General features: G+C 53.5%; 2 protein-coding genes across 4 annotated transcripts; one reads left to right on the top strand and one right to left on the bottom strand.

The window, feature by feature from the left end:
* Positions 1–3,015: 3,015 nt before the first annotated feature.
* TMEM270 (transmembrane protein 270) lies at positions 3,016–5,130 on the bottom strand. The gene is made up of 4 exons (XM_090026353.1): positions 5,087–5,130; positions 4,697–4,790; positions 3,952–4,272; positions 3,016–3,234 (listed from the first exon to the last, which is right to left on the bottom strand). Exons 1-4 carry the CDS (start codon positions 5,128–5,130, stop codon positions 3,016–3,018), a joined length of 678 nt encoding a protein of 225 aa, XP_089882479.1.
* Positions 5,131–6,718: 1,588 nt separating this feature from the next.
* METTL27 (methyltransferase like 27) lies at positions 6,719–14,661 on the top strand. Of its 3 annotated transcripts, none has more exons than XM_090025689.1 (5): positions 6,719–7,563; positions 7,634–7,759; positions 9,007–9,142; positions 9,499–9,591; positions 10,886–11,112. In XM_090025689.1, the coding sequence occupies exons 1-5, from the start codon at positions 7,444–7,446 to the stop codon at positions 10,966–10,968; spliced, it is 558 nt and encodes a 185-aa protein (XP_089881815.1). In that variant the 5' UTR covers positions 6,719–7,443; the 3' UTR covers positions 10,969–11,112. The 3 variants fall into 3 exon arrangements, with proteins under 3 accessions (XP_089881815.1, XP_089881814.1, XP_089881812.1); XM_090025686.1 differs by having other exon boundaries at positions 6,846–7,563; positions 10,951–14,661; XM_090025688.1 differs by lacking the exon at positions 7,634–7,759 and having other exon boundaries at positions 6,825–7,563; positions 10,951–14,661.
* The last annotated feature ends 12 nt before the right edge of the window (positions 14,662–14,673 follow it).

The following is a 14,673-nucleotide window of genomic DNA, read 5'->3' as shown; positions in this document are numbered from 1 at the left end:
CCAGCCTGGGGCAGTACAGAGCCCTGGAGAAAGCCGATGCTGGCCCGAAACACTTGTTCACAGGAAGGTGCTGACAGGGGAGAGGATCCCAGCCTAGGAGCAGTGCAGTGCAACAGAGGGTGGGAAGTCCTGAGTCTAGACATTGTCAGTGCTGACAGCCCTCCTCAGGCATAGCCCAGCCCTTACACACCTAACAAGATGGGAGGGAAGGGTGTTGCAGTTTGGAAAAATTGCTGAGAGGGCAACAGAGGCCAGCCACAAATCAGAGTGGTGGAGCTTACAGGCAAGGATTCCCAGATAGCGGAGGACAGAGCAGGGTGCTCAGAAAAGCTGTTCCCCACCTGTGGGAGCCTTGTAACTGTCACAAGCACAGCGCTGAGACTGGTCCTCACCCTCACTGCAGTCAGAGCTATGTGCAAACCCCAGCAGCCTGGAAGAGCATCCTCCCCCCAGAGCTCTCCCACTGCAAACCCCCGGGCCTGCCTGCTGGACCCACAGGATGAGGAACTGGTTCTGCTGAGGGGAGAGCGAGACCCCAGTCTGTCTGGTGCATACACGACAGAAAATCACCCAACCCCTCTAATCACAGGCTGCAGCATTATAGAGACAGACAGAACTAATGAACAGAGAAGCACAAGGGACAGAACTGCGCTAATGGATAGAAAGTTGGCATGATGTAGCCACGATGGTACAGGAAATATGCAAAAAGCAAGGGACTTTTTGATGAACTTTTACTACACTAACTGTATAGTTGGGAGAGACGTTAGGCAAGTTTTGGACACCGGGTGCCTTCTACTGAGCAGCATGATGCAGACTGAGGCTATCACAGAGCTCCAGGCAGAGGCACATTGCCCCTAGGTCAGAGAGCATGGGCCTGTGGAGGACAGGGCAGGGTCGAAGCTTCGAGATCACAGGGCCATTGTACACAGTGCCCGCAGGATGGGGTGAGGGCTCTTCTCTGAGGAGAGCACAGGGCTGTGGAGAACCATACTCACCGGTTAGGATGAGGCCCCTGCCGTGGGGAGGTGACAAGGCGAAGGGGTACAACACTCACAGCATGGGCTGGGAACTGTCCCTGGAAGGCCACGGGCTGTGGCACTTACAAAGCAGAGAAACAGCCCTGCCCTGAGGAGGGTACAGGGCCATGGGGTTCAGCACTCACAGGAAACGGTGACAACTGTGTATGGAAACCACAATATGGGGTAAAAACTGGGACCAGGGGAGAATATAGTGGGAGCAATGCTCATATGGAATGAAAGCCCTGCCCCATGGGGGAGCGCCAGGACCTTGTGGTACAACACTCACAAGAGGGCTTCCCCCCTGGCAGAGCATAACGTTGTGGGGTACAGCGCTCAGTGTGGGATTAGGGCTCTGCCCTGGGGCGATTATGTGTCTGTAGGATATGGCACTTGGAGGATAGGATGAGGACCCCCACAGGAGAGCACAGGTACGGGGGTACAGTGCTTATAGGGTGGATATGGGCCTTGCCCCAGGCAGCCATGGGGAGTACCGGCTGGCTCTGCAGGGTTGTGCGGGGAGCAGGTGACAAGCTGGAGATTTGACCCACTCGGTTCCTGCATCACTCAAGTCCCTTGGAGCAATTTCAGGAGCAGTCTCGGGACGTCCTTGCCAGTTCAGAGCAGCCTCTAATTTGCCTCAGGGCTGACAAACAAATGGCTTCCAACTGTGGGGAGAGGGTGCCCTCTCGAGGCCCAGTGCCATTACTGCTCTGCAGCTCCTGCAACCGGCTCTGAGGATGCCTTGCCCTCCAAGTGCCCTCAGGCACCCACTAACCTGTGAGGGAAGCCTTGCAGTGACCAGCAAACAAAGGTAACAGCACAAATAGGGTCTGGCCATCCACGCTGCCATTCCTGCCCGGGACCACTCCGGGGACTGGGCTGCTCCACCTCAGGGTGGGAGAACCCCAGAAGTTATGAGGGCAGCCAGCTTGAAGGCTTGCTGGCTGTGGGGCCTGTACAAGGCATTATAGGTATAATATGAATTATAGCAGGGCCCAGTTATGAACAAACACAGAATAAGTACCCCAAGGACTGTCCTGTCTGCATAGGCAAGGCAGGACGGGGCAGGACTGTTATTGTACAGGACACTGAAGCACAGAGAAGTTATACAGCTACCCCTAAATCATCCAGAGAGGGAGAAGCAAAGACAAGCCCTGACCCAACCTTTCCTGAGCCCCAGCTCAGGGCCCTAAGAGTGAGCCCATCCTCTCTCCCTTGTTCTAAACCCCTTTAGCCTGGAGTCCTCTACTAGGACAGCCCTGTGATCCTGCATGCTGCACACCCAGTACAGAGAAGTATGACAGTATCTGCCGAGAGAGCCTGCCTGCCTCCCGCTTTGCAGAACCAGGCAGCAGGCCATGCCCATCAACGACTGTGTCCCAACTGGCACAGCGTGGGGACACAATACAATAGAAGCTAACTGTACTCATCTGACACGATGTCCAGAAGGCACAGTCTAGGGCATGTCATCGTGGTGGGAGAGGACCATGCTTGTCAGACATTGTGACCTACTGCCTGCAACAGCAGTTTCGACCTTCCCATCATGCACACAAGCAGCTGCCTAAGCTGCCTATCAGCTCCCCATTTACCCACCCAGGGCACACATCAAGGATTACCAACTCTCAAACCCTTGCGTGAAAGTGCAGTGATAACGTGAGCCCTCTCCACCCTAGAAACCCTGCTCTGAGTTATTCCAGCAGTGAGTATGAAGCATAAGCTCAACCCAGAGATCCATACACATTAAGGAACAGTGCCCTGCTCCTCTAGTGAGGACCACAACCAGAAAGAGCACTTGAACCACTGCTGGGCAATGAGCTTACCTGAAGCCACTAGCCAGGCCGAGGGGTTTCCAGTGCAATCCTGGTGTCCCTTCCCTGCATCCCTAGTTCTACATGCAACAGACAGAAGGACCGGCCACCTTTTCAGCAGGGTTTATAAAACTCACTAGAAGAAAGAACTTAGACTGATTCTTCCTCTACCAGAAAAGAGATCTCTTTTAGTACTGCTGCACCTCCAGGGCCTTATTCTCTTCCTCCACACCAGCCACCCTGACTGTATGCTGAAAGGCAGCTTGCAAAAGCCAAGGCACAAGGCAAGTGACCCAGGCAATTAAGTAGGCCAGTCCCCAGGTGACCACGTCCAGCAGATTCTTCAGGTGGAAGCAGCAGATCTTCAGCAGCATCCGTGTGGTGATGAGCTGCCTCTCCAGTGCCCGCTGGTAACGGGGAAGGCAGGGCAACAGAGGATTTATAACCAAGCCTGGACATCTCACAGAGGCAGAGCCTTAGGGTCTAGAGAAAGATATCCACCCCCAGAGCTCTGCAGCAAGGGGACACTGGGCCAGTACCTAACCCAGGGGCGGGCAAAATGTGGCCCAGGGGCCAGATGTGGCCTGCCAGGCCATTTTATCCAGCCCACAGGGCCCCTAAAAATTTTAGAAAATTTATATTTACCTGCTCCTGGCTGCCTGTCTTGCGGCCCTCAATGGCTTGCCAAAACTCAGTAAGTGGCCGTCCGCCCAAAATAATTGCCTGCCCCTGAGCTAATCCATGTTGTTAAACAGTCCCAAGGTGCAGCTACCCCAAGTAAAGAAGCTCAGAAATGCCTCACCTCCCCAGCCAACCACTATGTTCTGACCAGGCGCACAACCAGGACCAAGCCATGCACAGAAAAGGATGCCATGGAGGTGGCCCCAGCAGCAGGCCTTGGTCCCAAAGGGGAGAAAAGAGACACACCACAGCTGGCTAAAAAGGGCCAGCTCTGGCTGCACATCTCCCTTTGGCTGGGCATAGCGAAGCATCTGCAAGTGTGAGACCCCACAGGAGCAGTGGAAGTCAGTCCACTCCCCATCTACTTCCACTTCCCCTAGGGAAGTCAATCCACTTCACCTGGGGAAGTTAGTCCATACTGCCACCCCCTTTGCTCCACTTACCAAGCTGAGCAACATCTGCCTTTGAACACATTTCTGGGCTTTCTTGGAAAACTCCCACAGAAGCAGCAGCAGCAGCATGTAACCTAGGAGCAGGTTCTGGGCCCAGTAGAAGAACATGTCAGTATAGAGTTGCAGTGAGAGATGGATGCTGTGCAGCATGTCCCACTGTACCTTCCAGAAGCAGAAGTACTGGCTGAGCAGGCTCACATGCCTGGATGGTAGTGACAGGGAAAAGGGGCTCAACGTATCTCTCACCACCACCTTCAGCCAGCTTGCCACAGAAGTCACTGGCCCCTGCTCACGGACCTTGTCTGGGGCCTGCTGTGGGGAACGGCAAGAGTGACAAGCATGCCTCTAGGCTCCAGTGCCCAGAGACCCATGGGACACCCACTGCCTCTAGAAAATTGGAGAGATGGGCTCAACCTCAGGGGAACCTCTTACTCTGGGATCAAAAGACCCAAGACCCAGGGAACGACACTGCCTTTGGGCCAAAAGGAAAGATAGACTCATATGGTATTCACTACCTAGGGGACTGAGGGAAGAGACAAGCTGCTACACCGGCATCCACTGACCTGGGACCAAGTAGAAATGTGACCCCGCCGCCCAGGGAACCATTCCTTTGGGACCACCACAGCAGACCTGTGAGTGGATGGGTACCTGGGACAATCAGGGCAGAGTCCCTGGGGGAAGCTATTTTTGGGAATAGTTCAATGGTATTCTCCAGCCTCCCAGTTCTCCAACTCACCAGTGTGACCATTCTCACCAGGCACATTAAGGTTTCCCTGATGCCAGCCATGAACCCTTGTGTGCCTATGATGCAGTCTCTAGTCCTCCAGCCCCTGCAAGCAATGGCAACTCTGCAGGCTGAGGCCCTGAACTATGACATCACCCATCCAGGCAGCTACCTTAACACAAGCCAGACCCAATTGAGTTGCCATAGCCACCAGGCAGCACCCCTCCCCCACTTCTGGTTACTATGGTGATGCCAGAGCCACAGGCTTGTTACTGTAGAGATAGTGCAGATGCAGACAATGGGTGTCACATAGATGAAGTAGCTGCAATTCCCAGAGCTGAGGGGCCCCAGCTTTGTCTCCTGTTAGTTTCTGAGATACAGATTCCTGCAGCTGTATCTCACCCACTCCCTGAGCACAGCTCCCATAGGCATTGTTTCAGCTTCATGCGCAACACCTTTGGAGTTCCACACCCAGAAACTACAGATAAAATTCAGGCCTCACCAAATCCATTAGCAAATTCCCACCGACTTCAGTGGAGTCAGGAATTCCCTGAGGTGCTTCAGAGCCTGTCAGATGGCCCAGTCCACTGGTGAGCTTCATAAAGCAGGCCTGACAGTTGCACAGTTACCTGAACCCCTCTCTGGTCTTTGAAAGCACCCCTTCAGGCTCAGACCTCCTGTCTTTACCTCTCCTGGGGGAAGCCCTGGAATTCCCTTGCTCTCAGACCAGGCCCTAGCACCCCAAGCACCCACCATGCTTCCCCAGCTGCCCCAGCTGGACTAGGACCTGGACTACCTGCCGTTCTTCCCTCCCAGAGCCTGTGCCCAGTGGTAAACGCTACAGCCAGCTAGCCTGCTTAAACCAGAGTTGTTTATTTTGCAGTTAAAATAAATGCTCATGCGGACTCAATTATACAGCCACAACAGAGCTTATTCCCTTCCTGTACGGGGACAAAATCTACCAGTATAAGAACATCCATGCTGAGGATCATACTGCTACAATTAGACTGGAAGGACTAAACTTCTTATGGCACTACAACTTCTTCTGTAAACATAAGGTTTATATTAACAAGATACTCCAGGTCCAGTGGGAATGGCAGGGTAGTGTCTTTTGAAACAGTTTGTATGCTTTCCTGTGGCACTCGCTGTGCTTGCTGGAACTGGCCAGGAAAGCAGTGTACATGTTCCTGGGGTTTGCATGTTGCGCACATATGGCAGATACAGCTATTTGGACCACCTATCCAGCTCCTTCCTCTGAGTCATGTATGTTGGGGAAGGAAGAGCCCCACCTGTGGCTTGGTCACAGAAGAAAGAAATACCATAAAGGTTAATTGTGGCTGAACACTGCATTCTCCCAGGGAAGGAAATGGCACTAGCACTGCAGACAGCTGTCTATTATAACATGCTCTTATTGGAAAAAGCTTTGTTGTAGTATAACAAGCTTATAACAAACATTGTTTGCAGCAGGGATACAGCATTCAGCTGCATGAACACCCTTAGGCTAGAGAAGGGCCTTGTCTTTGTCCCATGAAATTCCATTTAGCTTTTGCAAAACATATGAACATACTATCAACACTGCCTTTCTCTCCCTTGTGGTCCTCAGAGGAACGCTGTCAGCCTGCCCAAATTATAACCGAACATGAACTTTCTAGGGCCAGGTTCTGCCACTGCCAAAGTGGCATAACACACTGTACTGGAAACATCTGGCTCTGCTGGAACAGCTGTCATGCCAGGGGGACCAGGAGGAAGAGACAGGCCAGGCTGGGATTCATCCTATAAGATTCATCAAGTAGCCTAAGGACCCCACTCCCTTTGAGAGAGCAGCGTATAGAACAAGAGCGTACCTGAGTCGTGAGCCAAGTGTGGGAGAAGACTGGCTGGGCTTGCCACCAACCACCCCTCCCTGACAGGGCAGCCCACTGGGTGGTTTGGTAACTTTTAGTACAGGTTTCCCTTCCTTTATGCTGTACATGTGTTCCTAGAAAACGGCGCATAACTCAAATTGGCATAAAGGGGACCCACTTTACAATGTAACAAACAGGGATACCTTCCAAGACCTTGACTGTACTGACCCCGAGACCCATTTCTACCACTTTCACAAGACAATTTTGATACTCGCCAACAGCGCAGTCCACACAAGCACAAGGCGCTATCATAACAGGGATGGCAACTACAGAAACGTGTCGCAGACAACGAGCAAGAAGCACAGATCCACACAGACTCTATTTTGGTGTGCACCACTCCCACAATGCACCACACAAAGCAGCTGACTGTGGGTTTCTGCCACACAAATCGCATGACTGAATTTACCTGGCACATAACAAAATGTTGGTTGGTATAAAAAGGGTCATCATGTAAGAGTGAATTCGCACAAACAGAACCCACATAACACCAGGGAAACCTGTAGTCTGCAGTCAAAGCTGCCAAGCAGGGGGCCGGCAGGGTCAGGTCCGGAGACGTGCGGGGCTGGAAACAAAAAGAAGCGTTCAGAAATCGGGAAGCAGGAACTTGGCCTGTAGGCCTGGCCCGGCCCGCCTGAGCCACGCAGGAGCCGGCAGCGGCGCGCTGCCTGGGCCCGTCTGCCCTGCGCCGGGCGGGGCGCCTCGAGCCGAGAGCCTCGCCCGGGCCCCGGGCAGCCGCGGGGAGCCGCGCCCGGAGAGAGGAGGGGAGGGGAGGGGAGGGGAGGCCGGCGCTGAGACGCGCGGGGCCACTAAGGGGACGAGGCGGCGCCGGGGGAAGCGGCGGGGCCCTCCGCAGCCATGGCCGCCCCGCGCCGCAGCCTGGCAGAGGTGCAGCGGCGGGTGGCGGCGGTGCACGGCCGGACGGCGCTAAGCGACCAGCTGCGCTCCTACGACCGGTGGGCCGCCGACTACGAGCAGGTGTGGCCCCGCGCCGCCGCGTCAGCGCTGCCCCCGGCCCGGCCCGGCGGTAACGGGGCTGTCTCCGCAGGATGTGTCCGTGCTGCAGTACCGCGCGCCGCGCCTGGCCGCCGGGGCCCTGGCCGCCGCCGCCGCGCGCCCGCGGGACACGCTGGTCCTCGACGCGGCCTGTGGCACCGGGCTCGTGGCCCAGGAGGTAAGGGCAGCCGGGCTGGGCCGCATTGGAGGGCCGGCCTGGTGCTGCAGCCGCAGGGGCTTCTGCCTGCCCGCTGCTGGGAGGGCAGGGACCTGGTCCTGCCCGCCTGGCTCCCTGCCCCTTTCTTTTTTTTGCAAAAAAAAAATATATATATATATAACTCCACCTCCAACACTGCCAACTGGCCCTTGTGGCTCACTTGGTAGCTCAAAGCACACTAAAAACCCGTTACACAGTTCACACAACCATGCACCTATCCCTGTACCCGTACCCCCACCCACTCTCCTCCTCAGAGGGGCTACTCATGAAAAAGTCTATGCCAGACCCTCTCCACCAGAGGAGTTCTGCCATTTCTTTCCCCTTCGTCCTCTTCTTGTCTTTCTGTCGTACCAGTACATTTCACTTAGTCCCATTTTAATACAGCCCTTGACTGTGGGGTCCAAGTGTCTGTTTGTGAGCAGGTTCCTGGCCTTTCTGAGCTCAGGATGAGGCCCTGTCCTTTCCAGGCCTCCCCTCAGCTGTTGCTGCTGTAGTTCTGCTTAGGCAGTGCCTTGGGCAAGCACAGCAACAACCCTCCTCCACCTCTGCCTTGACCTTTAGCTCTGCCTGCCCCCAGGGGCAGGGTGGGAACATGGGGCTCAGAAGGAGCAGGTGGGAAGCAAATCCAGACCAGAAGGAGGCTCTGGGGCCCAGCCCTGCAGGTGGGAGCATCCACTGAATGGACATCTTGGAAGAGATGGGCAGAGCCTGTCCATCGCTTTTGCAGGCAGCAGCAAAATATAGTCTTGTTCATAAGGCAGGTCACAGTCCCAGCAGGACTTTTCAGGCCTCCTGGCCCCACTACTCCTATGGGGACTCTGTTCTAGGGCCTTGTTTCACCAAGTGTTAGAAACCTTTTTCCATGGGGCCATGCAATGAGAGGAAGCCCCACCTGTTGGAGAAAGGGGCCCCTTGTAGCAGCTGTGGCACTCCCCGTGCTTCTTGGGGCCCAAAACTCCCAGGACTTTGGTGAGAAACAGGCTGTGCCTGCTAGTCATAGTTATGGTCTCTGTGTCTGGGAGAGAGGATCCTGCTGCTCACGTTGCCTCAGTCTCTGTCCTGGCTTTATTGCAACCAGTAAAATGTAGCTGGAACATGGTTCTGAAGGGGCCATGTGTTGGGGGGTGGTAGCTCTGGGAAACAAGGCAGCCCGCTCCCCTTCCAGAGCAAGAGGTAACTGGGGGCTGTAATCCATGACATGTTCCCAGCTGCAGGGGCTGGGGTTCAGCCGCATGCACGGAGTGGATGGCAGCAGGGGCATGCTGGAGATTGCACGCCAGAAGGGGCTATACCAGGAGCTGAAGCACTGTATTCTGGGCCAGGAGCCCTTGCCAGTGCCCACAGGTAAGGGAGCCAAAATGCATTCCTGGAGGCACTCAAATATGGTGTTTTTCCCCTGTGGACAACTCCCAAGGAACAGCAAGGGGTGGTCCTGTGTCCAGGGATGTGACAATTATCCCCATGGAAGAGGTCACTCCTACAGGACCAGTGTGGTGGGGAGTTAATGATGATCCCTGCAGGCCCAAGAAGGGCAGATGCTGTCTTACCCAGTGGCTTGTGACAGAGCCAGTCCCTTGGAAGAGAGGAGCAGGGGAGCTCTTCCACTAAGTGACAGGCCATGGCAGCAATGCCCTGCAGGAGGGAAGGGGGCTACAGCAGGGGTAGGAACTGGAAATCCTTCTGCCTTTCTTTTCCACCAGGCCAGTATGATGCAGTAATCATTGTAGGGGCACTCAGTGAAGGGCAGGTGCCCTGCAGTGTGGTCCCAGAGCTGCTCCGTGTCACGAAACCAGGTGAGGTTGGCTGGTCAATCTGTCCTCCCGTGTTTCCCTCCTGCTCCTTACTACGGCCTCCACAGACCTCCTGCTCTAGTTCTAGGGCACAACCAGCCCTGCCCAGTGCAGGAACTGAGGCTCTTACTAAGGAACCCCCTGTAAAATGGCCTTTTCTCCTCCCTCAGATCTGCTTCCTACAGCCTGGGGAGCATCAGCCATTTCTGGGATATCTCCCATCCCACACAGTGCAGCTCCATGGGGGCATTACCACAGTTCACAGTTCACAGTACCACTAAAGCATCCAGGGCATTGGCACCTCTAGTCCTGTTGTCCAGCTTTGCTCTGAGCAGGGATCATCAGCACAGTGGCAGCAATGCTGGTGTCTGCTCTGTGCCACAATCCCAGCACAGGAGCAGTAGTGGTGAAGTGGGCCAAGAAACCTAGTGGGCCCTCCCAACAGTAAGAGAAGGAGGTTAAAGCCCACAAATACCAAGCAGTCCTCAATGCTGAGAGCTGAGCCCAAGGGCTGGCTCTGTGAAAGGTGAGGAAAACAGCAGAGTAGGAGGATTCAGGTGCAGAATTGTGCTTCTCCCCTGAGGCCTGTATGGGAGGCTTGGGTTCTGGTGCTGTCTGTGCGGGGAGATGTCAATATCCCCATTCACTGTCCAGCCACAGAATTCCCCACCCTGGCCTCTACAGTGGGAAACTGCCCCCTGCAGAGCTAGGGGAAGGAGCAGGAGGTGCTCCAGGCCACTCTTCAAGGCTTGGCAGTTCCCAGGAGCACTGCCAACCTGTTCTGTGTGGGTTACTGTGGGTGAGAATCACTGGTTACACATGGACATGACCCTGCAATCCAGTCTCAGTGACCTGGTCAGTGCTGCATCTCTCTTGGGAACTGAATTGAGACCCAACAGTGCTACTGCATGCTGGAAGCATTTGGTTATGGCATAGTGACAAAGATGCTGGCTCACTGAAGGGCTTGGCCCCTTTGCATCAAGAGTTGCTTGTTGGGAGCTTTTGCAACAGATGGCAGTGGGCTGCACTGTTGTTACAGCACTAGTGTGAATGCATACAGAGGATACTGTCACTCACCTTTAGTATTGGTGCCCTGCACATGCTGGGTCAGCTGGGGCCCTCTAGCAGCCCATCCATGAAAGCATCTGAGCAAGAAAGGAGGCAATTCCCTTAGGAGCCTCTGGGTTGCCTCCAGTCCCTTTTGCCCCTGCCCTTTCCTTTTGCTTCCTCCACCCCACAGTCCATAAGCTGTTCCTATTTTCTTCCCATCTTGCTTTCATCCTGTCTGTGGCTTCAGGTGCAGCTGTGACAGGCCACCATCCATGGTCCCACCAAGGAGTAACCTACTCTTCTCCCCCTCAGGAGGGTTCTTGTGCCTGACCACGAGGACCAATGTGACAAACCTGCAATACCTGGCCAAGCTGCAGGGGATGCTGGAGGACCTGGAGGAGCAAGGCCTGTGGGCAAAGGTCTCTACCCAGGAAGTTGAGAAATGGGAAAAGGCAACTTCAGAGCAGGAGAGCACCCAGAACTCAGACTACATCTCTGGGGTGGTGTATGTGTACCGGAAGTGCTGAGGAGCCAGGGCCATAGAGGGTCTGTCTTCTCTTGCCTCTGCAAACCTACTGATTCCATGTATACTCTCCCTGGTCCTGCTGAACAAGTAGTCTGGGGTGCATCTCAGTTGGATGGGTATCAACATACTCTGGATGGTGCTGTGTCCACCTGACATCTGGGAACATACAAAAAGCTGATTCAGCAACAGGGCAGCCTGTTTCCCCAGTCGTACCTACTGCACCACCCCAGTGATTCTCCAGCTGCCATCTCTCCTCAGCTTCCTCTCTTCGCCTCCCAGCTCATGTTCCTGGTAGTACCACCAGGCTCAGTCTATCCCAACTCAGACACCAGGTGTGACCATCTCCTACCCTTCCTCCCCTTATCTCCCAGGTCACTGAGTGAGCCATCAGGACCTCTACCTGGTGCCATCCTCCAGCAGCACTAGACTATTTTTTTACATAAAACTTTTCATGTTCCAAGCCAAATCAACCAAATCAATTCCAAATCAGAGAGTTATTCAAGAGTCATTCCATATGTGGCCCTACTACCAGAAAACATCCACCACCCTGACCAGGGGCTTCAGGTGTTTCCAAATCATTTGGCAAGCATCTTATGTATAAGCCCAAGTCCGGAGACTTGGGGTTCAAATGCCCCCAGGTTTCGCTCGCTCTCTGTAAGGCTGCAGAAGCAAGCTAGTGAGGAGTCTCCCATTTCCATAAAGTGGGTGTAATGCCAAGATCTTCCCACGGATAATGAACATGGGAGGGTAACATTACCTCCATAGGTACTACCCCATGCCAGAAAGGTGGTTATCCCCTGTCCCTGGGAAAACCACCATGGTGATCATGGTATTTCCCCTGTGACCATCTGGTCCAGCTTCATTTAAATAGCTCTTGCCAGTTTTCCAACAGCCTCTGCCCAGCTAGACCTTTGTGCTCCACCTTTTCTTCACCTGTGAGCTGCCTTGGGATCTAGACCTTATGACTGCCTTTCCTCTCACGCTGCTTGTACAGGGATTCCTCTTCATCCTCTCTCCAGCTTTTGGGGAAAATTAGGGGCAGGTCATTCCTCCCCCTCTCCTTCCCCATTTCAAATGATCTCAGCCCAAGCCCTAATTTATATCCTGCACTGATGACTCACAGATATTCATCAGTACTCAGGTTTGCCCCTTGGTCTACTTGAACCTCCAGCCTGTTGTCTCCTCAAGGATGTCATGCTCTTAACTCTGGCTTGACAGGGCCAAAGCTGAGTTCCTCATCTTTCCTCATCTCAGCCTTTGGGCTGTCCTCCCACTGAGTTCTGCAGCTCTGACCTGCCATCTGGGATTCACTGCTGGTTTGTCCTTTCTACTGCTGCTTCATGCTGTATGGCACTGTAAAGGGCTTGTTTACACAAGGAAGTTAGAATTAGGGACTTTAAAGTGCAGTAAATCAAGAGCAGATTTCCTGGAATAAAAGTTGTCAGAACCATCCTTGCCTCCGCTATGCTAATGAGACCAAAGGTCACTCCAGCTCAGAATTCAGCCTGTAGCAGAGGAGGCGCTGTCCTGGGGGTATCCAGTTGGCAGCAGAGTTATCTTCGCACTCATCTGTGCACATTTCTGGGCAGCACACCCACAAGCTCCTTAGATGCATTTAAGAGCAGTGGGCACTCGCTGGTGTTCTCTGTTTGGTGTCCCCCCTTGGAACCTTTGACCTGCACTCCTGTTTCTGTTTGTTCATCCTTTGTCCCAAGTGTTTATTACACAATTAGTCGCCTCCCTGTAACCTATGTGGGAGGTTTGTCATTTCCGTGTAGGCCCAGGCTCACCATGTCTATATAATAAATAGGCCTGCCTCTGACTATGGCAAGTAGCAGATGCTTTGGCGGAGAAACAGGTTGGGTATGGAGCAACCTCTCCTGTCAGACCCTGGCAGTTGCAAGGAGTCATTGCGTCTTGAGCCTAAGGTTACAGTCTTGGCCATTGTGTTCAGTAATCCCAATGGACCTCTCCTCCATATATCGGCCTAATCCCTCTTTGAACCCACCTATACTGTCGGCCTCCACAAACTCCTCTTCTATGAAGTCCATGTGCCAGTGGTATCAGGAAAAAGCATTTCCTTTGGCTTGCAGGGTTTGGGGCTGTAGCTGTGTTCGTTTAAGTACATAGGCAGGCAAGAACCTTGCCTGTCTATTTCCTTTAGCTTTGTTTAAACCTACTGCCTGATCAGGGGCAATGCATAGGGGTGCACATGGGTGCATGTGCACCCCCTGCGCGTGGTGGTGCACACCCTGCAAAAAGGCGCCGCTGACACTGGCGGTGCCTGCGGGTGGTCGCCAATCCATGGTTGGCACTTGCCACCCCACCCCTCGCCACCGACAGGCTCCTACCGCCACGCACTCACCACCACCAGTGCAGCCATGCCCCCCAGCCACTGGGGGCATGCTCTGTTCATGTACCTTATCATAGTTCTTAGATTGGAAAACAGTAAATAACAGCTCCCTATTCACTTGTTTCATACCATTCATAATTTTATAGGCCCCCATCTTACCCCAACCCTCAGTTATCCCTTTGCCAAGATGAAGAGATGGGGGCTTCTTTTCTCATCTAGCAGCTGCTCTGTACTAAATCACCCCCTTGCCTTTCTGTACCTTTTTGCACTGTACTGTCTGCTCTGTGAGATGGAGTGACCAGAGCTTTCCCCGCAGCTCAGCTCCCTGCCAGGCCCTTGCATCTTCAAAACCAAAGTCTCCCTTTCCTCTGGCCTTGACAGATCCCTCTGGATAACTTCAAGACCTGCTGCCTCTCGTCTGTCACTGTCTCCCCCACAGCAGTAGCTGGGCATGTGGGATACCAAGCCTGCTGTCTGCCTCGGTGCCCAGGACTGTCTCTGTTTCCCTATTTGCATTCTGCAGTTGTTATCTTTGTCAGATACTGAGTGTAAGCATTTTGGGGCAGGGATTGCTCTGCTCAGTGCCCACTGCAATGGAGCCTCTGAGTGCTACAGCAATACAACTACTGATCCCAATGCACCAACTCAACAAGTCTGGACTGTCAGTGCTTTATCTTTGACGCCGTGTTCAAACTGGCCTGGGAAAGGGGTAGCAAAGAATAAAAGGTGGCTGGACCAGGCACTAGTCCACTTAGACAGTCACACTTTAAAACCTCTCTGCTTCACCTATCCTTGGTTCTCTTGGCCCCCAAAGTTACTGTCCCCTTCCAAAGCAGTTCCTCTCTAACAGAAAGACAAAACAACAGCAGCTGCTTCCCTCAGCTGGGCTCAGGGTTGTCCCACTGGAAAACATGTTGTCACCAAAGATCGTGGTTTTCTCTGTTTAGAAATTGCAAATTCTCTGATAACCCCCACATTCTCTGATTTAAGAAACCCTAAATCCACATTTTTCCACAGTTAAAATGAAATGCCACTGTCTTTCAATTTAACACAGTGTTTTATTCAAACATCAAACATTTTAAAGCAATTTGGAAGCCTACCAGTGCCTCAATCATTATAATAAAATACATTGTAAATACCTATACATTTTGGCATT

This window comes from Crocodylus siamensis, chromosome 13 (genome assembly GCF_052110815.1).
Source record: "Crocodylus siamensis isolate JL-2025a chromosome 13, ASM5211081v1, whole genome shotgun sequence".
NCBI lineage: Eukaryota > Metazoa > Chordata > Crocodylia > Crocodylidae > Crocodylus > Crocodylus siamensis.
This window is presented reverse-complemented; position numbering and strand designations above follow the sequence as displayed.